Genomic DNA, 24,409 nt, shown 5'->3' on the forward strand with positions numbered 1-24,409 from the left:
ATCGATCTGATGCCACCGTCGCAACAGGACCTCGCAGAGGACTCAGCCTTCATGTGCAGAGAAACGCTCAGAGAAAAAAGTTCAGGTGCGGCATCGGACAAACTGCGATGTTGGGGGGAAAAAAATGACAAGTAACTTAAACTGATTTAGTAGCCTAGATATCGGTATCTGTTTCTCTTCCAATTCTCGTTACGGTCCACGTTTTAAAAAATATTTTTTTTAAAAAAAAGGAAAACCTTTTTTTTAGAACCGCTCTTTTAGATGCTTGCGCACCTCTTGACCAACTCGGCAAATTGCTCGCCAGCGCAGTGCTCGTCTTCACTCTCTCACGCGCTCGGTGCAGAAACAAGTCGTCCTCATCCTCTTTAATGCAAGGGCATACCTCATATATATCCAATACTGTATGACAGACGTCTCTAGGCTATTGCTGCATGCTTGAAACGCGCATACTCCTGGATATCTTACACTGCTCTGTGCGTCATGTTGCTCTCACGGTTTAGGGAGTAGCTCTGCTTGAATGCCCCGCAGGTTTTTTACTCATAGCCTACTACTCTTTAGGCTACGTCACTACAGGTTTAAAACGTCACTCCAAGGGCGATCCCGTGAACTTAAGATTCAGCGTTTTGTCGTCATTTGTCTTTTATTAGACTAAGTACTGATCTATGTGACAGGTTCTTAATAAGAATTTTGACTGATCATTACTGCATGTGGTGGTTATAGAATTGTCCATTTTCAAATTACAATTTCCATTTGTTTGAATAAACTGCTCTGATCTCCTAAATTGAAACAGCAACCATTAACCTCTCAAACTTCCAGTTCATTTAACATTTGGTGCTTGGTCACATATGTGCTTTTGCCAATGGATTCTGAGCAAATGAATGTCAAATAAACAGTGCAGGTCAGCCATTATTAATGTTTGTTTGTATGTTTGTTTGTTTGATTGATTGATTGATTTTATATCTAACCTTGACACCTTATCAACCTTATCAGAAGATTCTGAGTGGAACTAAAAATGGTGACCCATAATTAGCCTTACTATAGAGATGTGAGATTTGATCAAAAACATTGAGAGTTCCCTATAAAGGTAAACATCCCGACACCATTGAAAGAAAGAACAGGGACAGGTGTTTGTTAGGACCCAGTCAGTTTGAGCTATTGCAACTATTATTTCACTCTTCCGATGCACCGGACTGACATGAGGTAATGCTTTCTGAGATTGTTCCTCTTGACACCTTAAATTATTTTGCAGTTTTGTGACTGAAGCACTAATTGAGCCGTAGTTTGTCGAACTCAACACATGTTTCATGTTGTACTGAGAACATATTGCTGCTGATTGCTGGCTGTGGAAAGGAGCCGAATGCTGAAAAATCACAGTTGAAGGAAGGTGAGCATCTGGGCAGGCACCACTAGCTACAAGAATGAATGCTCATAGGATACTGACTTACTATTTAAGCTTAAATACTTTTTCAGTGAGAAATATATTCACTTGACAGTATTCCATTTACTCAGATAGGCAGTATGACTAAATTAGATGGAGAGGAGAAAGAATTTAAAGTAGCAATAAAAATGTGGCACTTTATAAATTTTATTGCGAACAGGTCACCGAGAATATTTTCATTCTAAATGAAACATGAATTGCACACAGTGTGCTTACACACCTAAGCACACTGTATTTCATAAGCCATGCTAGCCAGTTCTAATGACACACATCCCCCCCCCCAACCCCCTCCCCCCCCCCCCCTGCTGCTGCTGTAAGGGTTAATATATATATATTAACATCAGCCAGGATATGAACACATCCACACTGGATTTATATAATCAGATTTAAAAGCTTCCTTTAAATTATTTTAAACACAAACAGCAATCTCTAAGCCAAAGCACAAGTCTATTTGCATTAAACGTGATTAGTTAGGCATTTAGCAAAGGAATATAGGCCCCCATACAAGATATTAAAAAATGGAGAATCACCAAAGCAGCTGTGCTGTTTTGTGCTGTGTAAAGTAGATGTTTGTGATGGTGGTGCTTATGATGCATATGTGAAGAATGAAGCTGGACTTGAAGCTGCAAAGATTCTATCCCTGAAAAGGTATTGTTCTCATTTGAAGGCAGAAATGATTAAACAGTATTTACTATTTACTGTCAGTGTTTATGGACATTTTTGTCTATTATTTTCTTCTAGATATGTCTCAGAAGGATGACATCTTATGGATAACTTCTAAAAGGTTTTTATCATAAAAGATTTAGCTCTACTCTTGAGTCTACAAAAATAATTCAATAGGAAAGAAAGGCGGACTTAGTCAGGAAACCACATCTAACAAAGTCAATCTTCAGATGTATAAATAAAAATGGAGTTTCTCTCCTTCAGCTGAAAAAGTATTGTCAGGGAATGTTTCCCCTGTGTCGGTTAAAAAGCTTTTGTAATCTCTCTCACTTTATAGTTCTCTTTCTTTCTTCCTCCCTCCACACTTCCTTTTTGACAATGACTCTCTTCATGATCATTTTACAATAATCATTAATCCACATGGATGATGTTAATCTTAAACACTGCTGTGTGAATTAAAAACAAATATTATATGTGGGTGAGGCAGCTTGAACTATATAAATGTATGCAGAATAACAAGTACAGGCTCACTTTCACTCTGTAGGGTAGATGTGTCAAACACAGCTCCTGAAGGTCTATGGCCATACAGAAATTTGCGTTTTCCATCTTCTAATACAATAAATTCAGGCCATGAAGGCCTTGTTTAATAAGGTTGAATGCTGTACTCTGGAGACATCCTGCTGGTTATATAATACTTGGCATACACAAGCCAATTATTATTCCTGCACACATTTTAATTTTCTTCTTCTATTCAGAAGCAGTTCAGATTATTTTAGATTAATTATCATTATTTCTAGTTTCTTTTCTATCTCTCAGTGCCATCATGCAAATTGAATTGAAACAGTTTATTCCTGTGGCTGTAGTTGAATGGACCAAAAAAATGTATGTTTGTCTTGTCTTCTTCTTTCTGTGCTTATTTTGTTTTCAGATATCCTGTACATTCTGTAACTTTTACAAGTGTTAAGCCAATTTAGGATACACAACCATGTTATTCATATTAAAATGTCTACTCCTATGTTATTAAAATGTGAATTCTGGTTATAAATTGAGGGATTTTTCCTTTGGTGTTCTCAAACATAAAATGGACCCTGTATTTGCCCAATCTCCCATTTAAAGAGTCTTTGACAAGCTACTCTATTAACTTACGATTTTGCCAAACCAATAACTCAGATCACAAGCTCCAGTTTTATTTATCAGCATTTAATAAAGTTTTATTCTAGGACATTTTATTCTATTTTATTGGAATTTTATATATTTTTTATTTATACTTATATGAAGTTAGAGCCTGGCAGTTGCTCTGTGTATCTAGTACTGTGCAAATAAAAGTAAAACAACAAGTAATCTAAATGATTTAGAAAGTACTCACGAGTCTAACATAGCTTCTTTTCCATTTGTGTCCATTTTTATTTGTATTCTTTTGTACTTTATGCTCAAAAAGATTCACTCATAGTGTATTGTATTTTACAGTTTATTTCAATATGTATAGAAATGAGTCTCCCATTTAAAAACTATTGGGAACAAAAACTTTTACTATACATCCAAAATCCACATGCATGTTATAAATTAGAGGTGCATTTGGGTTGTTATTATTATTAGTGTTATTATTATTATTATTATTATTATATGCAGGGAGGAAATGGCAAAACAAAAGACAATAGGATGGTTATATTGTGCTTTGGGGAAGTGAATCCATTACCAAGTCAACTCAGAGAATTATCTGCAATGCAGGTTTGCATGTCTGTTAGTAAATTGTGTCATGACAATTCATTCATACACCTTCAGTAACTTCACTAACTAGTCTAGGTGGGAATACACCCTGGATGGAACACTAACCCACTGTGGGGCACCATGTGCACACACATTCACACCTAAAGGTAATTTAGCATTGCCAGTCCAACTACTGGAATATTTTTGTGACATAAGAGGAAACCAGCAAACTCGGAGGACTTAAGGATAACATGTGAAACTCAGAGAGTAACTGGAGTTCAGGCTGGAACCAGAGACTGTGAGCAGCAACACCTGTATCATCATGACCAATATGTTTCAATATGTTAACCTAAAGGTAGATAGACAGAAATCAATTTAAAAATATTAAATGAAATTAATTAGTGACAGGCTCATACGGTTGCTAATACGAATTTATTTGTGTGTCAAAAAAAGCTAGCTGTTTTTGTTGTTGTTGTGTTGCTTGTTGAACAGATGGCTCATCCAGCACCTAGTCTGTAGTTATGCCCCCCAAATTCCCCTGATAAATCTCAACCTTCAAAGTGTAAAAAAGGGAAAGAAAAAACTAGAGACAAGAAATAATTTATTGTTAATAATAAATTTACTGGTGTTGCGCCACAGACACATGCTTAAGTAGACTGGTTTAAGAAAATACTGCTCAGTGATATGTTGGCTGGTTTGCTGTTCCGTAAATATGAATAGACTTGACTTTGCTCACCTTGACCAGTGTGTAAGGATGAATTAATGATTCACTGTACTAAAGATGCATCCTTCCAGTATGCACTTGTCTGACATTATTATGAAGATATGAAGAAACCTATGTAGGTTGGTCCACATAATAAAACACCACAGAAGAAAAGCAAAACTAAAATATATGGTTGCAAGTAAGGAATTGGACAGTGGGAGCTGGAAGAACTGACTAAGGCAATTACTTCATCCCACTCATAGTTTAACCAGATCAGATGCAACCTCTCTCTGACCCCATTCTTAGTCCATAATTAGTCTTCGCCGTGTGTTAATCTTTTTATGTTTCTCTCCATCACCTCCCATGATTCATTTTGCAAAAGTGGGTTCATGTTCCATATAAAGGACAGATTAAATTCTCATAAAAGCAGACAGAAATCTGACTGAGGTATGAGGTATTTGAATTCTTTAACAATGTGTTTTTTTTTGTATTGAAATAAATGCAGCATTTTAATATTCATAAGGATTCGTTCCAGAATGACCAGTGTTGACACTCTTGTTTCTGATGTGTCATCTACATACACAGTCAATCTGAGTTAAAAATCCAATCCACACATGATTTCATGATTTACTTCATAATTATATTACCCCTGTTTCAAATCAGTTGCTGATTATTTTAACTGTTAAAATTTATTTTTTAAACTCACTCTGAGTTTGAAATACAGTAACTTTGACAAGCAATTGAGATATAGGTTTGATGTTTTGAAGCTGTTCTTTCTCTTGGCTATGGAAAAGCAAAGTAAGACAATGAACATATTTCCAGGAATTGAGTGCATCTAATTGCCTTAAAAGCAATGCCATTACAGTCACTCTCTCTCTCTCTCTCTCTCTCTCTCTCTCTCTCTCTCTCTCTCTCTCTCTCTCTCCAAAAATAAAGGGCTTGATAATTTCCTTGATTAGTGGTATTAGCTGTGTGCTGGTGCAAGGAAATGTGCATGGTGATATATACAGGATTAAAAAAAGACCAAATAAAATGACAATGATTATAATATAATATCATTTATAAATAAATTATAATACATTTATTATTAGAAGCTATGCTAAACTATAAACAACATATTTAGTGTTTAAATTCAATTCAATTTGATTTCTATAGCACTTTTAACAATAGGCATTGTCACACAGTATCATTACATAAATCTATATGTACATATAGATCCCTAATGAGAAACTCATTAGCAAGGAAAACCTGAGTGGAACCATCCTCTTCGGGGTGACACAGAATAGTGGGATTATAAATCATTTAAGTATGCAGAAAAATCTTTGCTGATTAAAGTACATATTTTCACTTATTATTTTACTTTCACTTCTTCCTTTCTGCCGATTGCAATCACAGAACTATGAATTGAAACCTCCCTAGAGGTTGACCCCCAACTTCTGTCAGTCCGCACACTTGCAATATCCCACCTCAGGTGTGCAAACTACAGATCTCAGACTCCAAGGCTCCCAAGCTGCCACTCGAGTCTATTTTTTCCACCCACATCCTCAAATTGTCCTCTACTATTCAGGGTCCTAGTCAGTATGCATTGTGTTTACTGTAATTATGCATTTATTTGTGTGTCTGTTTGTTTGTTTGTTTGTTTGTTTATCCATTTATCCATACTTGGGCTGCAACTTTGAGGAATAGTGGGGGCAAAATGAAGAATGAAAAGCAGAGGAAATAGCCAAATTCTCCTGTGTGGTAGTGGAAGGATAGTAAAGTGCAATGAAAATAAAGAAATAAAGAAATTTTTTTTTACAAACTTTGTCACATGTACACTACAGGGAAACTCTTATCCTAGCATTCTTACCAGCTTGTTAAGAAGCTGGAGTCAACGCATACACTGAAAAAAATGACATCTTAGCAAGTGGAAATACCTTGAATATAGTCAAGTTGATCTAGTATTTCCTTTTGTAAGATTAAAATAAATTAAATATACGATTATTAAACCTGTTTCAAGTCATTTGTACTCATTTCAAGCTTGAAATAATCTTGTTCTATTGGCAGATAATTTTGCTCATTTTAAGCATTTATTTCTAGAAAGAAGTCAAATTATCTGCCAACAGAATAAGAAAACTATCAGTCTGAAATGAGTAATAATGTCCAGAAATTGGTTTAATGATCTTCTATTTGGTTTATTGTAATCCTATAAGACATACTAGATAAATTAGATTTTTCTGATTGTGATTTTTACCGTTTTAGCAGCTTTTGAATGAACAAGTGAAGTATGTAGACCTCTAAGTGTAATTATATTATAATATATTTGACTAAGGACCAATAAGAATTTCTCATATATTTAAAAGTTTATATACTGGTCATTTCAGTGTTATGGATAAACAGTTGAAATCATACTGTCTTGCAAAATGTCTCGTTTTCTGCACAACCATAGAACCATTGAAACAGTATGCATATCTTTTAATGTAGCCTTTTATGAATAATTTTGACAAATTTAGACAAGAAGGTACACATAAGTGGGGGGATCAGGTGGTCCACTCTACTAATCGTAGGGTTGGCGGTTTGATTCCCGGCCCACATACGTAAACATGCCAAAGTGTCCTTGGGCAAGACACTGAACCCCAAGTTGCTCACGATAGCAGCTAGCGCCTTCCATAACAGCTCTGTTGCCATTGGTGTGTGTGTCTGTGTATGTGTGTGTGTGTGTGTGTATACCACTAAGGTTAAAAGGCACTATATAAGTGCACCCCATTTACCATTTTAGTACACATTAGTACACATATGTTCCCCAGAAAAAAAAAATAGTTGCATCCACTGTCACATTGCAGGATGACAACTGCGTAGTGCATAGGGCTAAATCTGTGTGTGATTTATTTGAAGAGGATGATGGACCACTGGAACACACTGACTGACTTTCAAAATTACTGGATCTCAATGCCAAAACTTGTGGAACAGCAGGTGAAACACAAAAATAGACACCCAGAAACTTGCTGAATTGCACACCCAGGCAGCAGAAGAGCTCCCCAGACAAAAAAATTGTTTCATGTGTCACTTCATTTCTATGGGATCGAGCTCTGGTGAACTTACAGGCCAGTGAAAGTGTTTTAGTTTTCCATCAAGTTCTTCAAACAAATCAAAAGACAGATTTGTCCCTATGCACCTACTTTGTCATCAAGAGAAATGTATCAAATATTTTTCTTCTGCTTGGACATTAAGCAGAAAAGGCAGAAATCTAATAATTCTGTTTTAAGTTACATTTTTGTGACTTTTAAAAATTGTACAATAAGGATATTTGTGGATAGCACTAACCCTGGAGGAGCTGAACACTCAGCACCAGGGAAAGGTGGGTAAACTTAAGATGCCAGGAAAGAAGAGCATGTGACAGAGTGGACAATTCCACTCCAGCCCTCTGTGGGGAAATGTCCAAGCCTTGGAAGAGCTGGACATGCATGCATCATTGTTATTTCTGATGGTTAAATGATAGCATTTTCCCTTAACATTTCAGATGGCCAAGTTGAGGCAGGTAAATATAGACCAAATTGAATTATTTAAATATTTTTTTCATGTGTTGAATTCTTTTTTAACCGTAAAAAAAAAAAAAAATTCCACTTGCCTGGAATCACCACTTACTATATAGCTTGGTTTGGACTTCCTCCCTCATCACACATGCAGTAGTGTTACACAACAAGCCTCTATTTGGCAAGTCAGCAAAGACCCCTTTTGATATGGAGCAATGTCTGTGGAGGGGATCAGAGAGTCTCATTTATGTGGAGCAGGATTATTCTTAGCCTTGGTAATGGCTGGATTAGTCTCTTTCTGCATTTCAATCCTTTTCCCTGTGTTACAGTGTGTTTAACATCAATGAATGTTAGGAGGGTAGAACACATTTCCATACAACAGACACTTCCCACCACTATATTTCAGCTAAAATTCAGTGCAGATATCGTCAGTATGTCTGTATGGCTTTTAGCTTTTCCAATAGAATATGCAATAATTCAGTGTTTGATAGAGAGCATTAGTTGGAAAGGACTGATCTTTACTAAATTATGCACATTCTCGGGTGTGGTTACTACCTGCCTTTGAAATTAACGTTGCTACCCAAATTCTAACCTCTACACCTCTGCAGTTCATGCAGATAATTGTTGGAATGTTGCAGGTATTTTAGCCAAAATCCCTCATGTATCCCTTATGGATTTGACAAATTCTCTTAACCATTACCAGCACCACTTACCTAAATCACTGATTAAAGCAGGGCGCTGTACCACGTTCCTTTCAAGCTACAAGCAAGGATTGATTTGAGCTGCCATACCTCAACCCACAAGATGTGCATCAAGACTCTTTTCTGTACATTCTGTACAGCTAACTTTACATGAAAACGACAGATCCACCACTTCCTTAAACACTTAAATGAGCACTGAATTTCATGTAAAATTTACAAAATATAAGTACTAACTCCCAAACTAACTCCTTTTTAGCAGTATTTTAACTTCATGACATTCTTTGTCTCTGGCATATGTGTAGTTGAGTGACAATCTATTTTCAGTGGTGATGATGGTAGATGAAGCACTTCTGTATGAGTTTTTGGACACCTGGAAAATTATGCAAATATTAATGTAAATGTTTTAGGAACTAGAAAACCAATAAAGGGCCTGGAATTAATCCAGTTTAGGTGAGCATTAAATTTGCATCAAGAAAAAATTAAGATATTCTGCAAATACAATCTTGTCCTATACTATATGGCCAAAAGTATGTGGGTACCTGATCATTACACCCCTATATGCTTGTTGAACATTCCAAAACCCATTCCTGAACCCATTCCAAAACCATGGGTATTAATATTTAACTGGTGCTCATTTTGCTGCTATAACAACCTTCACTGGTCTGGAAAGGCCTTCCACTAGATTTTGGAACATGACTGTGGGGATTTGCCTATTCAGCCACAGGAGCATTAGTGAAAAGGCTTGGCATGCAGTCAACATTCTAATTCATCCCAAAGATGTTCAGTGTGGTTGAGGTCAAAGCTCTGTGTAGGATACTCTAGTTCTTCCACTCCAACCTTGGCAAACCATATCTTCATGGACCTTGCTTTGTGCACATGGGCATTGTCATGCTGGAACACATTTGGGCCTCTTAGTTCCAGTGAAGAAAAATTATAATGCTACAGCATACAAAGACATTCTAGACAATTGAATACTTCCAACATTGTGACAACAGTTTGGGGAAGAGCCACGTATGGATGTGATGGTTAGGTGTCCACATACATTTAGCCATATAGTGTATATGTAATTCAGAGGTATCTCCCTTTTGTACGTCCACCCCTACCCCAAACCAAGTTCTTAACATTCTTTGATTCTTTGGTATGTGTTATTGTAGACAATAAATGAAAAAAGATAAGGAAATAATTTATTTGTCCTGTTTGTGTCATGTTATGGCCAGTTTTAGGTCATACCCCAAACTCCCAGAATGTACTGCTACAGAACAACATGCTCAAATCCCTCTATTTCTCAGCAGCACCACAGACTTCAAACCCCAATCACATGTTCAAGTACACCAGATTTTTAATAATCTGGACTCACCCTTTAAATAACCTGGACTCTCAAACACACTTTGCAAAGTTTAGCTACTAGCACACAGCTAGTGACAATTCCAAGCCACTGATCTCTGCATTGTTTCCTGGTTCTCAATTTTGTTTGTATGTTGTCTTGCTCTTTCCTAGTTTTGCTCATTCGTACATTGCCTGGCCTGTGCCTGTTTTCCACCATTGTTTTTGGATTTTGGAGCTATACCTACTACCCCTATGAATGAGTGAATAAATAAATGAATTATTTAATTAATATAGGACAAAGAATACTGACACCCTAAGATTAAAAAAGTATGCATTATATGAATGGTATATAATATGAAACCTTATTCATACAATATAAGTAGCAAGTCCAAGAATACAGGATAAATGTATATTTTGTAGAGGGAAAAAAAACAATGTGATAAAAAAGCAGTTTATACAGAGCATCAGAGAGACACAAAGTGAGAAAGGCGAATACTGCTTCTGCCATGTTGTCCCTTAAATTCATTGCTCTCGTCATTAATCATTGTAGGCTGAAGATGTTTTTCCTGTCCAGGGCAAGCCTCTCATGTGCAAAGCTAGCATAAATCCTGCAGTCAGGGCCCAGGTCCAGAGATGGATTATATTGTGCAAATGATTTGCAACATCATTTTGAGTTTTTTGTTGTTGTTTGTTTGATTGATTGTTTTTGCATCTGCTCTGTAGGAAATGGATCTTTTTTTTTAATCCAGTGACTGTTGTCTGTTTTGCTGCTTTGCTGATTCACATTTTCTCAGCTGGCTACATGGATCAGCACATTTATTTTCTTTTAGGATAAATATTCATATTAATTCAAGCTAAGTACAGTATTTAATAAAGTAATTCTGATGAGCCTGCTAGGTTTTTCCTAAAGTAAGGGTTTTCAAATCCCAGTCTCTGAAGAACTATAAAATAACTGAATTAAGATAAAAACTGAGTAAGGATAATATGTAAATAATATATTTAGTGCAGTGTGTCCATGAACTACAGGTATAATAATAATAAAATAATAATAATAATAATAATAATAATAATAATAACCTTTCAGTAAGGAGCATGCTTTTGCAGGGTCAGGCAACAATAATAATATGTGATGACAGATGGACAAGGAACTCTTTGCAGTCAAGGACAAAAGAAGCCATCGATGGTTCTAACTACAGCCCACTGACACCCGTCTCTGTTTATGTATCACCGTTACACACAGCACTCCTATTGTTGCGCTCTCCCAGTGGTCTGCAACCTCAGATACCATCTGCACCACACCAAGAATAATGTCAGAAAGGAGTATGTCCATCAGTGACAGAGAAAGACATAATTACATCTGTGTTTCTATCACAGTGAAGCCAAAAAAGATGCAAATTGCTCCTTTGATATATTTTACTGATTTCTTTTAGTGGATAAATGTGATAAATTATTATCTGATTGTCATAATATGCAGCAACAACAAACAGTTCAAAAAGCTTAAGCGGTTCAACATGGTCTTACATTGCCATCTACAGCGCATTATAGGCTAAGACATCTTACAAGTTTTGGATTCCCTTATTAGGATTATATGTTAAACTGTATTTAGAAAATAATATTGCACAGAGAGTGTATGAAGTGTTATTTGAGGAAAAAATTATTTCTGTTTTAACCAGTATTTTTAACAATATTATGTAGCATGGACCATGTATTCTGAATGGTTTCGTTTTTGTGCTCATTTTGTTCTTTTTTTTCTCAGAGGGCTTCAGATAAATATCAACTCTTTACAAGCTAAAATCTCAGAAAAGGTTCAAATATAATAAAACATAATTCATATTCCACTCTTCTGCCAGACTTGACCTCTTCCTCAGTAGAAGCAAAACGTGCTTTGTCCTGATCATAACTTCTTGGACTGATAAGGGAACTCCTGATACACCCAGTGCAATGTTATGTGTAAATATGATGGAATTATATAAATAAATATGGACGCCTTAATAGGTTTAAAAAAAAAAGTAATCCAAACGAGATGGATTGTGGAATGTCAGTTTTACAATGAGTTTTTGAGTAATTGATATGCTGATGGAATGGTATCCTCCTCAAATCAAGCCAGGATTATTAATGTGTATTATTGTATAGGTATCATGATTATTGATAGCATGACTGCTATGTTATTAGTTGTGTAGCACTTCTGTGTACTAGTGCTTAATCTAACTCCTGCATTTAGTTGCTTCTCCCATTGCACTTGCTTCTGGTCAGGTGGTAGATATTTGATACTTTATTCTGCAATTCTTGGAATGCAATTGAGTTTTTAAGCAGCTAGATTTTTGGTTTATATATTGCATTACACATAGGTTGCGTTGGAAAAGGCATGTTTAAAAGAAATACAGGATAATTTGAAATAATAATATAACATAACCATAAAATAAAATATATAAAAATTAAGTATATATGAAGACCTGTATGTTCTTAACAAATATACAAGTGTTTTTTCAGGATATACAGACTACATGTACATGAAACTATATGCAAATAAACATACACAATGAGTAATCCATTTCATTGAGTTGTTTTGTATTATGGCTTTCCACATACATTTACACAGGGTTGACCACTAGATGTCACCAGCATGCTGTGCTTCAAAATTTAGACAGTATGCATAGAGAACCTGGAGGAGGTACTAGTAGGCTTTCCATGTTTCCTATCCTACCCAGTACATATAGAGTATTTCTAATTCTCTAATTGTTTATATGCAAACTAAAAGTTAACTTTTAGATATATTTGTATTTGTTATTAACGTTGACAACACAAAATTGAAAACAACTGCTTGAGTCAGGAAGTGTGAACCAGCATAAACATTGCTGGTGGGTAAGAAAGAAAAAAAATCTTTCAGAATGATTTGGCACAGACCAAGTCATATATCTGCATAAAACAAGTACAGCTGGTGACGCAGCTAACATAAAAATAATCAGTGTTGTGAATAAATAGCCCTGAGCCAGATGTCACAAGTTCAGTAATGAATAATCAGAGTTTCTAAACCTAGGTTTATATACAACGAACAGGAAGATGAAACTAATCAAACTTAAAGTGTGGAGGGAAAAAAGTACTTAGTAGACTTAATCTGAAGGTTCAAGCACAACCCAATGCACACTTTTAAAGCCTACTGTCTTTATTTAGGCCACTTTGTCTTAATACTTTATCGCATCATGATTGTACAAAAAAAAAGCTGTATTGCAAACAACAACAACAACAACAACAACTGAAAAAAAGGAAGTTTGTTTTTAATTACCACTCCAAATAATTAATGATGCGAAATAAGTAAACTATCCCTGCTCCAATAGTTATTGAAGGGTTGAGAAACACTCTGGTGAGAATCACTGAGATCACATTTTTCCCCATTCTGATGTTTGATTGTGAACATTAATTGAAGCTATTCACCTATGATTGTATGCATTACAAACATACATACATACATACATACATACATACATACATACATAAACACATACATACATACATGCATACATACACACATACTTACACACATACATACATACATACATACATACATACAAATACATATATACATAAATACATACATAGCTAGCAAGGTAAAATAATGTTTCAAATGACTAGTGTAAATCTAGACCATTTTTATTGTCTGTCCCATTACCAGAATGTCTTATTTACACTCGCACCTGTGCACACATGGCTTCATGGCTTTGGGAGCTTCGTTTCTAATAGCATTGTTTGGTAGTGTTCTCTGTTAGATAAAATAAATCCCTTTGGGGGTGACTATGAGCTTTGTGACTTTGCAGATTTTATACATGCACAAACACATACCTTACACACGCAAACAAAAGGAAAACATTAAAAATCATGATATGACTCCTTTAATATTCTCTGAGAATATTCACACATTCATCGAAAATGACTGAAGCAGGTGTACTGCTATAATGTCTGAGGAGACAGCGTGCTGGAATGGGACACAACATTCCTAATACTGAACAGTACACAGGAGCTAAACTTCAAATTGATAGGCATAACGCGTATTCTGTCATGAAAAGTGCCACTTGTGTGCGGATCAAGTGAAGCAGTAGTGTGTGACATACTAACTCCTCCCCCCCCACACACACACATATACACACACACACTGCTAGTTCAAAGCTCATTTCATTGCCTTCTAACCAGTAGCCTTTCAGTTTTATTGCTGTGTCTGTAATTTTAATACTTCGACAGACATTAGCGCTTTTGTACCTGAAGAGTGTGTGAAACCCTGAGGCAACTTTATCCAGGCTGCGACCAAGACTCGGTGAGTGTGTGTGTGTGTGTGTGTGTGTGTGTAGATTAATTGTCCGAGATGCAGTAACCTGTTTTTTTTGTTTGTTTGTTTGTTTGTTGTTGTTTTTTTTCAACTATTAATTATGTTTGCTGTTAATAAATACTCGGTTTAAAAGTTGAAGCAGAGTGCTTTAGCTACATGAGATGCTGCTGCTGCTGCTCTCCTAAGCGTCGTTTTGCCAATTTGAAGTGAAAGTGGCGTGATGCTCCCAGTCTGAGAAGCTCAGCCAGCATTGATGTTGACCTCACACGGCTCAGAGTACGACCTAACGGCTTAAAAGTAGCCCTGAGCACTTTCTAAACTTTAAATGAAATGTTATTTAAGATAACAGTGTTGTAAGTGGTACTATGCGACTGTAACTTTTACTCTCCTGAAAAAAAATCCAGCTTAGACTGACCAGCTCCAGGTCAAACAGGTACACTATGTTATATCAGAGCTTCCTGATTACTTGAATAAAGTGATCAAGAAATACATGTTCTCATTGCCTTATTGTTGTGTAATTTTCCTTAAAATAATTTGTCTGCAGTGTTGCATTAGCAGTGATAAGTGCTAAAGTAAATAGTTCTGATAAGTCAGAAATGTACCAGTAGCTAGTAAGGATGGTCTACCAGTTTGAGCAGCTCTTCCTGTGTTTTGGTAGCTGGTCAGACTAAGCTGGAATTTTCAGCAGGGAAATGAAAACATTTCTGTGGTCATTATTATTATTATTATTATTATTATTATTATTATTATTATTATTATTATTTCATCCATAGGAAAGCTTGAATGTTTTTTGTTTTCTGAATCCTATTCAAAGTTCACAGTTTCCTAAAATATTACTGTTGCTCTCAATTGAGCTAAGCTGACATGATCTAGTCAAGTCCATGCTCAGTTCTAGGGCCTTTGTGTTTAATTACATTAACTAGCTTAACCCTCGTGAATAGCTTCTCATGACGGCACCATCACAAGATAGCAGAATAAGTTTAACACACACTCTCTAAATGCCCTAAAACAATAACGCCCTTGATGTAAACAATCTACAAATCCTACCACATGACTGGGATCTGAAGGCACTATGTAATAAGCAGAGATCTGTAATATAACATCATGTTGATTAATATCATGTCTTTTCATAGGCAAGCTATCATTATAGTGTGTTTCCAAGAGCCCAAAAGCTGCTCATGAATCAACTGCAATGGGCATAATCTTGCCAAGCTTACATGCCCATGTTTACCAGATGGCAAGCAAGAGTGCGTGTCATTTTCGTTTACAGTCTCGTTGTTATGCCTTTACTTAAGCTGTGTAATATATCAATCTGATCACAGTTAAAGGAAATTGGCTTCTTGGAAATGTCTAGTCTGTAGCTTTGTTTTTAAACAATGCAAAGTTCCAATGTCCATATTATTGCCAGCCAGCCACTCACTACCAGATTCATGCGTCCTGGAAATATGCCTTTAAAAAAAAGTCAGTTACAGTTAGAATTTTGACACAGTGCTGTCAAACTTTATTTTAAGCCCTTGAATCTGGTATCAGATGTGTGTGGGACTGAGCCACAGCATGCTGGGGTGGAGTGCTGCCTGGATATGTGTGAGCAGTATGGCCTGAGTCAGAATTGTACAACACATTCATTAAATATGCATGCATGAGTTGATGAGGGAGGCATGACTTGAGGGAGATAGCTGTCATATTCACATGTATCAGTAGCATTAAAATTCTATTAACAGACCATTTAAGTCAATTACTTCAATAAAATTATACTGTACGCCATAGACACAGGCATGCAGGGCACACCATCGTGCAGGGGTTAGGCAGGAAGAGTTCAGGTTAAAGGAAGTGAGCTCGGCTGTGTTAGGCGTTGTATGTGGCTTTCAGTATGACATGCATATCTATCTTTGTGAGTCATCACAGATAAATATGGTGTAAACAGCACTCTTGTAACAGTTTTTGTACTCACTTTCTCTCACGTGAGTGCATTTCTACAGAGGAAGTACAAGTTGACTTGAGTTCATTTGTACCCACTAGCATTCTTCTGTTACCTGGTGGCCTTCACTTACAGTGTGTGATGGGATCTTTTCGGCGTCCTCGCTTTATGAGCTCACCAGTGCTGTCAGACCTGGCCCGCTTTCACGCAAGTTCACCATCCCTACAACTCTCCACTGCAAGTATCTGGAATAGGTGGGTGTAAGCTGCTACAGGCAGATTTATTTGAAACATCCTACTTATGTATGGGCACTTTGGAATTTGTCTCGAATAATAAAGAACAATGCCTTTTGATTTTTACATAAAACACTTGAAAATAACAATTTAAACTAGATTTTATGAAGCTTAATAGATCAAACAAATGAATGAAATGGCAAATTCTGCTGATTTTTTTTTAATATTGTGTCATAATGTACTGAGTGAGAAGTAACACAAAATGATAAAAAAAAATTTCTGATGAATAATACCCCATTCTAGAGAATTTACACGGCATTGGTTTGAACTGGAGATTCGAAATATTTAAAGCATGTAAAAGCTTGCATATTGTGTCAGTGTGATTCATATACATTGACCTCCAAACCATTGCAGGCATTTATGTTGTTACAGTAAACTATACGTAGAATCCGTCAACACCACTATTGTGAGCCTTTTTGTTTATTTACAAAGAATGTTTATTTACATTTAGCCTACTTATTGTGAATATTCACAAAGTACTAGGATTCCCAGCAGGTCTGTCGTTTCCAAAATGTCACAGAGCTGTAAGAATTTCAACTGGGTTCTACAGAAGAGAGAACCAGAAACAGTACAAGGTTGATGGAAACTGGGGTGTAGCTGCAGCAAATGTCAACCAAAATTGAATGTCTGTGCTGCCAAACTTTGTAATGCCACTTATTTAATAACTCGGTGTGTCTAGAGATGAGAAAATGACGGCCTTGTGCATCACGAACGACGACCATTTTCTGACTCACATGAACTTGGCAATTTTGGAAACTTTTTTTCTGCTTACTTAAATTGAAGTGAAAGAGATGATGGTCAGAGAAATAAGCTCATGCTCATGGCCAAATGTTAGTTAAGTAAGCGAACTTGACTAATAGATATCTGATCTGTAATAGATTTTTTTTGTCTATAGCTTACCACTATAGCCTATTTTTTGCCAAGCACAGCCTACTGTATGTTGAGTTCCGTATATCTTCCTGCAGCTTCACTGATGAATACCAGTAGCCACAACTTTTTCTATTTAGTTATTTGTTGGCATAAGGCAGCAAGACTGTGCCTGTCTTAGACAGGTGAAATACATGCAGGACCTTACCTAAAGAAAACCAATTTATTGCATTAAATATAAAAACTCAGAGGACACATGCAGAAGAATGTAAAACTGCTATATGTGTGTGTTGTTGATCCTGTAACTCATGGTTCCTAACACAAATGGTATAAGGAAATAAAAGGGAAATTGAATTATTTTCTTCCAAACTTTTTGCTCAATTTGTATACTTCACTAAATTAATTTAATACAAGTCTTTGAAAAATTGGAATAATTCCCCTTTAATTTAAAACAGCTAGCTTGTGAACTAGTAAAGTGTTACATCACTGCTAAGGAAACATGATCATACTAAAAATATGTGTGGGTTATGCTGACTGTGCACATGTATGTGGGACAAAAAAACAAGCAATTCAGCTTTTTGCCCTCTTTATATCTAACTGGAAATAGGGCTGCTGCTGCCTCACTTTCAGGAAGTGGTGAGCAGGATGTTATTCAGTTGTAAGGGGTTCAGGGACAAAAAGGGAGGGTATGGTGACTTTAGAGAAGGAAATACACATCCTCATTTCGTCCGAAAGGATTTACGCAAGAATTTTTAAATGCTTATGTGGCACACTCCTAGAGGAAGTCCTGCTTATTAGCTATGCATGACTGTGCAATTCTGACTGCTTGTATCGTTCACAAATTTCCATATCGAAATGGTGCAGTGAGATCACATTTGGGTTCTAGAAGCTGATTCACTTGATGTACTTTGCAGTGTCCAATCTGCTGTCATCAAAGTATTTCAAGGAGGAGGGCTACAGACCAGTGAGCTGTACAGTCTGAATGAAAGCATCAGGTGGGGAAAAATAATAAAAATTTGGATAAATAAATAAATGTCAAATCTGCACTGACAGATACAAATGTACTCCAGTTTAGTTTTTGAATTTATTTTGAATTTAGTTGAACTAAATTTTGTGAATTTAGTTGAAGTTATTCTGTATAATTATTTATTTGTAAAATTTAAGTGTCAGTATATTTCCACAAGTCATTTCACAGTGCAAGCTTAATAGTGACAGGACATCATGATGATTTTAGCTCATTTTGCTCCATTATATCTTTGTGTACTCAGGTGGCTTCAAAAGACAGAACTTGGCTCCTTCATTACAGAATACTTTCAGGTATAACATGATCACTGTTCAGATAAGGAGCTCAGCTGTTTGCCTAAAATAATTACAACACACAGTTTAAAATTTCAACTAAAATCACAGTAAAATTGATACCCTAAACAGTATTTAAAATAGATGCAAACAAATATAAAATATTTTTTTATTTCTCTCAGTCTCTAGGAAGTGCCATTAAGCAAAATCAGGTCCATGATAAATAATAAAATTCAAGTTAGTTGAAAATTTGTGGGAGGAGAACATGGGCATACTGTTCTCCCCTGTACGGTGAAGAAGATGGTGAGAAAGCTAAGAACAACTTGGAGATAACAGTTCCAGAATTGCACATTTTAGTTGATTCTTTGGGTTTTGAAGTTTCACAATCAACAATGAGATGCCACCTTCATAACAACAAGCTGTTTGTAAGAGTAGTATGAAAAAGCACTTTCTGAGAACAACCCAAAAATACATCACCAACAGCATCAATAGAATTACAATGGCAACCATGTGTTATGGCCAGATGAGGGGGAAAAAAAAACCAAAAACATTTTGGCCAAGCACATCATCAGTCTGCAAAATGACCTCAAACATGCAACCAAATCATTGAAGAAATGGTTCCGGAAACATGATATCAATGTTTTGCAATGGCTATCTCAGTCTCCGGATTTGAACTCTACAGAAAATAGGCTTTCTAAATTTAAGATGGAAGTCTATTTAACAAGAAATATAAAGCATCTTGAAAGTTTGTGCATAGAGGTGGTCCAACATTGTCTCCAGCCTTTTGTTCAGTTGTTCAGTGCTGTTGTTCTCTGCAGGTCAGACTACTCCAGATCTAGTTTCTGCATAATGAAAATAACTACTTACAAAGTTTAATCCCAAATATGAAGGGTGCAAATAATTCTGGGCTTTTAATTATTGTTGATCTACCTATGCTTTAACATTATTTCATTCTAATTTGACATAGGATCAGCTCTTGAACAAAGGCCTGGCACATATATTGGAGAAAATTCAGCTTCATGAGGGTCAGTACTGAAATATATAGTTATACAGATGTTCTTAACATAATCATCAAGCCATTTGTATATAGTTGGTCAAATAACTGTTCTAGTTACCCAAAAATATTGTATCTTCAATGTTGAGTATCTTCCTGGGCCTGCAATGCATGTTTTAGTTTGAGGAGGATATTGTGGAGTACTATGGAATATTAACTGAGATTCTTTTCTTTTATTGTTGTTCTTTTCCCTCCTAGAAGAAAACTGTCTCCAGGCTCTGTCTGAAATGTGGGTAACATATTTCACAGAGATCCTGCCAACTCTTCAAGCCATATTCTATCCTGTGCAGGTAACTGAGTAGTGTCATTCACTACAGAATGTTGTTAGCCAGCCCTAGTCCGTAGACAATGTGGTGATTGTGTGTGTGTCTCTGTGTCTCTCTCTCTCTCTCTCTCTCTCTCTCTCTCTCTCTGTCTCTGTGTGTGTGTGTGTGTGTGTGTGTGTGTGTGTGTGTCTGTGTGTGTGTGTGTGCACGTGCAAACTCACTCACAGGGTCAGGAGCTAACCGTGAGACAGATGGCTCTGCTGGGTTTTAGGGACCAGGTCTTGTTGAAGCTTTCCCTAGAGAACATTCTGCATACCGCTTCATACCCTCCTGCCATAGTACAGATGCTGCTCATACTACAGGTGGGAATTTTATTACATGGCTTCTGACTTTATTTAAAGCATTAATATTTGAATTTTCTCCAGAATATCTCTATGAAGGTAGCCTGATGTTTCATTTACATTTATTTACATAAAACATTGTTATAAATGCCACAAGCCACACTGACCAGATATTAAAAGATAAATGTCATCCCACATATTTATGCAAACACATTGCACAATGTACCACTCAGTTTTATAACATTTTAAAGCAAGTTCACAGCCTGCAGATCTACATATTTAATGTCTGCAGGCTTTTTTTTTTTTTTAACACAGGGCATTCATGAGTCTAGTGGGCCTAGTAAAGAATACTACCTTCTAGAGCGACTAGTGGATATGGTGATTAAACCTTACCTGAGTAACTACCTCCACATGAGCCACAGGGACTCCACTTCAGGTAAGATCAGGGGTATAATGGGCCACATTACACCTTTGATGTTAAGCAGCCAGGACCAAACAAAACAGTTTAATAAACCAATAACATAAACATCTCGTAAATGTGTTCATGTATATTCTGAATGCACAAATGAATTGAATGTACACTCACTGTCCACCTGCACATTCATGCAGTTATCTAATCAGCCAATCATGTGGGTGCAGTGCAGTGCAAAAATCATGCAGGTACAGGTCAAGAAGGGCTTGTTTGAATATTTCAGGAACTGCTGATTTCCTGGGATTTTCATGCTCAACAATCTCTAGAGTTTACACAGAATAGTGTGAAAAACAAATCTCATTGAGTGAGCAACAGTTCTTTGGGTGGAAACACCTTGTTGATAAGAGAGGTCAGAAGAAAATGGCCAGATTGGTTTGATCTGAAAGGAAGGATATAATAACTCAAATAATTATTCTTTACAACTGTGTTGAGCAAAAAAACATCTCAGCATGCATAAAGCATTGAACCTGGAGGTGGATGAGCTGCAACAGCAGAAGACCACATCAGGTTCCACTCCTGTCATGTATAAACAGGAATCTGAGGCTATCGAAACTCAGATTCCTGTTCTTGGCTGACAGGAGTGGAAGCTAATGTGGTCTTCTGCTGTTGTAGCTCATCCACCTCAAAGGTTGACGTGTTGTGTGTTCCGAGATGCTTTTCTGCTCACCGTGGTTGTAGAGTGCTTATTTGAGTTGCTAGAGACTTTCTGTCAGCTCGAACCAGCCTGGTCATTCTCCTCTGGTGTTTCTCTTCAGCAAAGTCTTTCAGACCGCAGAGCCCCACTCACAGAATTGTTTTTGTCATTTTTTTGCACCGTTCTGTGTAAACTCTAGAGACTGTTGTGTCTGAAAATCCCAGGTGATCAACAGTTTCTGAAATACTCAAGCCAGCCCATTTAATGCAGTGTGCTACTGCCACACAATTGGCTGATTGGATAAATGAGCAGGTGTACATGTGTTCCTGTTATACACTCGCCACCCCTAATGAGCAGGCGTACAGGTGTTCCTATTAAAGTGAATGGTGAGTGTACGTACTGTACATCCAAAACAAATTAATAGACTGAAAGTCATTGCCAAAAAAAATCCAAATTATAGTTTTACTCACCTGAGATTATGAATCCAAAAAAATAGCCCATAATATTGAAGGGGGGAAGAAAATCAATATGGTTTACAAATGACTTACAAATAAAAAATGCTATTGCATAAGTATTCATCCCCATTGCTGGGAAACCTCTAATTAGTTATAAGTATTATTGCTCTTATTTCCTATGGAAAGAGACATGGTTATAGTGTTAAAATGTTAGCTCCATAATGAAGAATTTTATATATATATATATATATATATATATATATATATATATATATATATATATATAAGCATATTTTGTCAGAAGCTGAGTTTAAGACCCTTAGTTTATTGCTCTATTTTGCCCCCTAGTGGATTAACAGAGGTTCACATGACAATTTTTAATTTGTAATACAGATTCTCAGTTCATTTGGTAGGCTGGATTAGAACTTTTATCTGGCCAGTCCTAGCCTGTGGGCTGTATGTTTGACCCCCCCTGCTTTAGACTATCACAATCACTTGCTACATTCATACTAAGACATAATGTAACCAGTTGTTCCTACTCTTGCACCAGGGTGTCATTTGGAAAAGTCCAGTTTGGAGACTGCACCTCGCTTTGGCCAGCCAGAGATCACAATCACACACTTTGCTGCAGAATCGCTGCTGACGCCTCTTGTAGAGCAGGAAGGCGAGGCATATCTGGAGAGGACTGCTGGAATACGGCGCCACACGGTCGCCAATGTTCATTCAGACATCCAGTTTCTCTCCATGACAAACAGAACCGATTGTGGTGATAATGGCCAGGTGACAAAAGCAAAGAGAACTGCTTCTCCCAGGCCTTTCTCCAGTCATCTTGTATTCCTGGACTCTCAGTCAACTACAACAAAATCACAGATATGCCAGAACACTGAAATGAGTTGAAAACTGTTCTGTAAGAATCATAATATAGTCCAATCCTAGAACTGTCGTTATTTCAAGTATTTACACTGATTACATTAGTGGAGTCGTATGGATTATCACAGAAGTTAAAGTGCAGTATGAGCCAATTTGACTACTTAAAGTGTTCAGCAGCATTCCACTTCCTCATAATCAGCCAGTGGGGTTGTGCACAATCTGTGAAGTTGATTACATGGCTGTTTGTGTACTAGTTTTTGGTTATAAATTTACACAAGTAATAATTTATTAGGTGTACACGAAATATTACTTAATTGTGACCTGTAGAAATTTTTACCTATGTTGGAAGACAGTCTACTTACAACTTCTTGCCACAGTTTCTCATATACAAAGCCTTTTGTGTACATGAACAGCTGTAATGCTTACTTGGAAACTACATTATTGTTTGGTTGAATGCTTAAAGCACAAGGGAGAGGAGTTTCAAGAAACCTATAATTAGCTGAGTCGTGTCCTGTGCTGTGCTCTAAGAGGCATGCTCATTTTCTGCTGTAGAAGTGGCAAAGCTATGTGGAATTTCAGCTCTGCTGAGCTAACACTGTTTACACAGATGCAGTATTAGGCAAAATCTTTCTGAGCTTTCAGCTGTTTGGGATTATGGACTTGACTACACTGTGTGACACTTTCTTGTTTTGAGCCATTTTAGTATGTACTGTACAATTTGTTAATAGTGGAGTTGCTGATGTATTGATCTAAGGAGTAATTTATTTCATGAAATATTTTGTCTTAATTATAATTTCAGTTTGAATGTTATGACAAATATTGTGTTTATCAATGTGCAGTGTTGTATACGTTTGTAGTAATAAAGTGTTACTTTGTGTAACTCTATTTTCTTGGTTGGCTAGTCATTCATGGTTAGTCACTATACTTTTTATAGATGCAGTCATGACTGCGTGTCCAAGGTACCTTCAACACACGTCAGCTTTCTGAACATAGCAGTTTATGTTTCCAATCCAATGGGACACTCACAAGTAGAGTCGTTTCCTTTAGGACTAAAATCAACCTTTAATCAATGTAGTCTTCCCAGAATAGAAAAGCAGTTAAGGAGCTTTAGTGGCCTTAATTGAATGCTGATCCTTGCAGAGAAAATCTTTGTGTGGGAGTGTTACAGAGCATTACCCTGCTGAGTGGAGTGAAGTTGTTACTTAACTTTAGTTCTGTGTGCTAGATATGGGGATGTTTTCTTTTTATTTATCTCATGCTATTCATACACTGATGTTTTACAAGCTTCACAAATCAATTATAAAATCAGGGGGAACAAGTACCACTATCCAGTGTCTTCTGGGTGATAGCGGATAGTGTGATTCTGATCAGTCATACAATGAAAAAGCAAGAAGTACAAAACGTGTTAAAAATTATTCTGAATAGGAGTCTTGAGATGAGCAGATGTTCCAGGGTCTAGGGGCCACTGCTCTGAATGATCTACCTCCCACAGCGTTTACTATGGTTTTGGGAACCACCAGTGCTGAAGGATCTGAGTGTGTGAGCTTGAGTGTAAGGATGGAAAAGTTCTGTGAG

The 24,409-nt window shown here is 36.7% G+C and overlaps 1 protein-coding gene across 4 annotated transcripts; it reads left to right on the plus strand.

Annotated features, from left to right (window-relative positions):
* The first annotated feature begins 13,798 nt into the window (after positions 1-13,798).
* Positions 13,799-23,917, plus strand: prr5l (proline rich 5 like). Of its 4 annotated transcripts, none has more exons than XM_053642265.1 (9): positions 13,799-14,356; positions 16,388-16,540; positions 18,361-18,441; positions 18,715-18,763; positions 19,710-19,767; positions 19,998-20,086; positions 20,290-20,424; positions 20,719-20,839; positions 22,515-23,917. In XM_053642265.1, exons 2-9 carry the CDS (start codon positions 16,428-16,430, stop codon positions 22,859-22,861), a joined length of 993 nt encoding a protein of 330 aa, XP_053498240.1. In that variant the 5' UTR covers positions 13,799-14,356; positions 16,388-16,427; the 3' UTR covers positions 22,862-23,917. The 4 variants fall into 4 exon arrangements, with proteins under 4 accessions (XP_053498240.1, XP_053498239.1, XP_053498238.1 ...); XM_053642264.1 differs by having other exon boundaries at positions 16,422-16,540; positions 19,995-20,086; XM_053642263.1 differs by having other exon boundaries at positions 19,995-20,086; positions 22,515-23,916.
* Positions 23,918-24,409: the final 492 nt, after the last annotated feature.

This window comes from Ictalurus furcatus, chromosome 14, assembly GCF_023375685.1.
Source record: "Ictalurus furcatus strain D&B chromosome 14, Billie_1.0, whole genome shotgun sequence".
Lineage (NCBI taxonomy): Eukaryota > Metazoa > Chordata > Actinopteri > Siluriformes > Ictaluridae > Ictalurus > Ictalurus furcatus.

What these genes read in the sequence shown, in the direction of transcription:
- prr5l (XM_053642264.1), top strand. Translation starts at nt 16,428, where the DNA reads ATGGGATCTTTTCGGCGTCCTCGCTTTATGAGCTCACCAGTGCTGTCA. An exon ending in ACTGCAAGTATCTGGAATAG is followed by an intron (nt 16,541 to 18,360) that starts GTGGGTGTAAGC and finishes TGTACTTTGCAG; the next exon opens with TGTCCAATCTGCTGTCATCA. An exon ending in GAAAATTCAGCTTCATGAGG is followed by an intron (nt 19,768 to 19,994) that starts GTCAGTACTGAA and finishes TTTCCCTCCTAG; the next exon opens with AAGAAAACTGTCTCCAGGCT.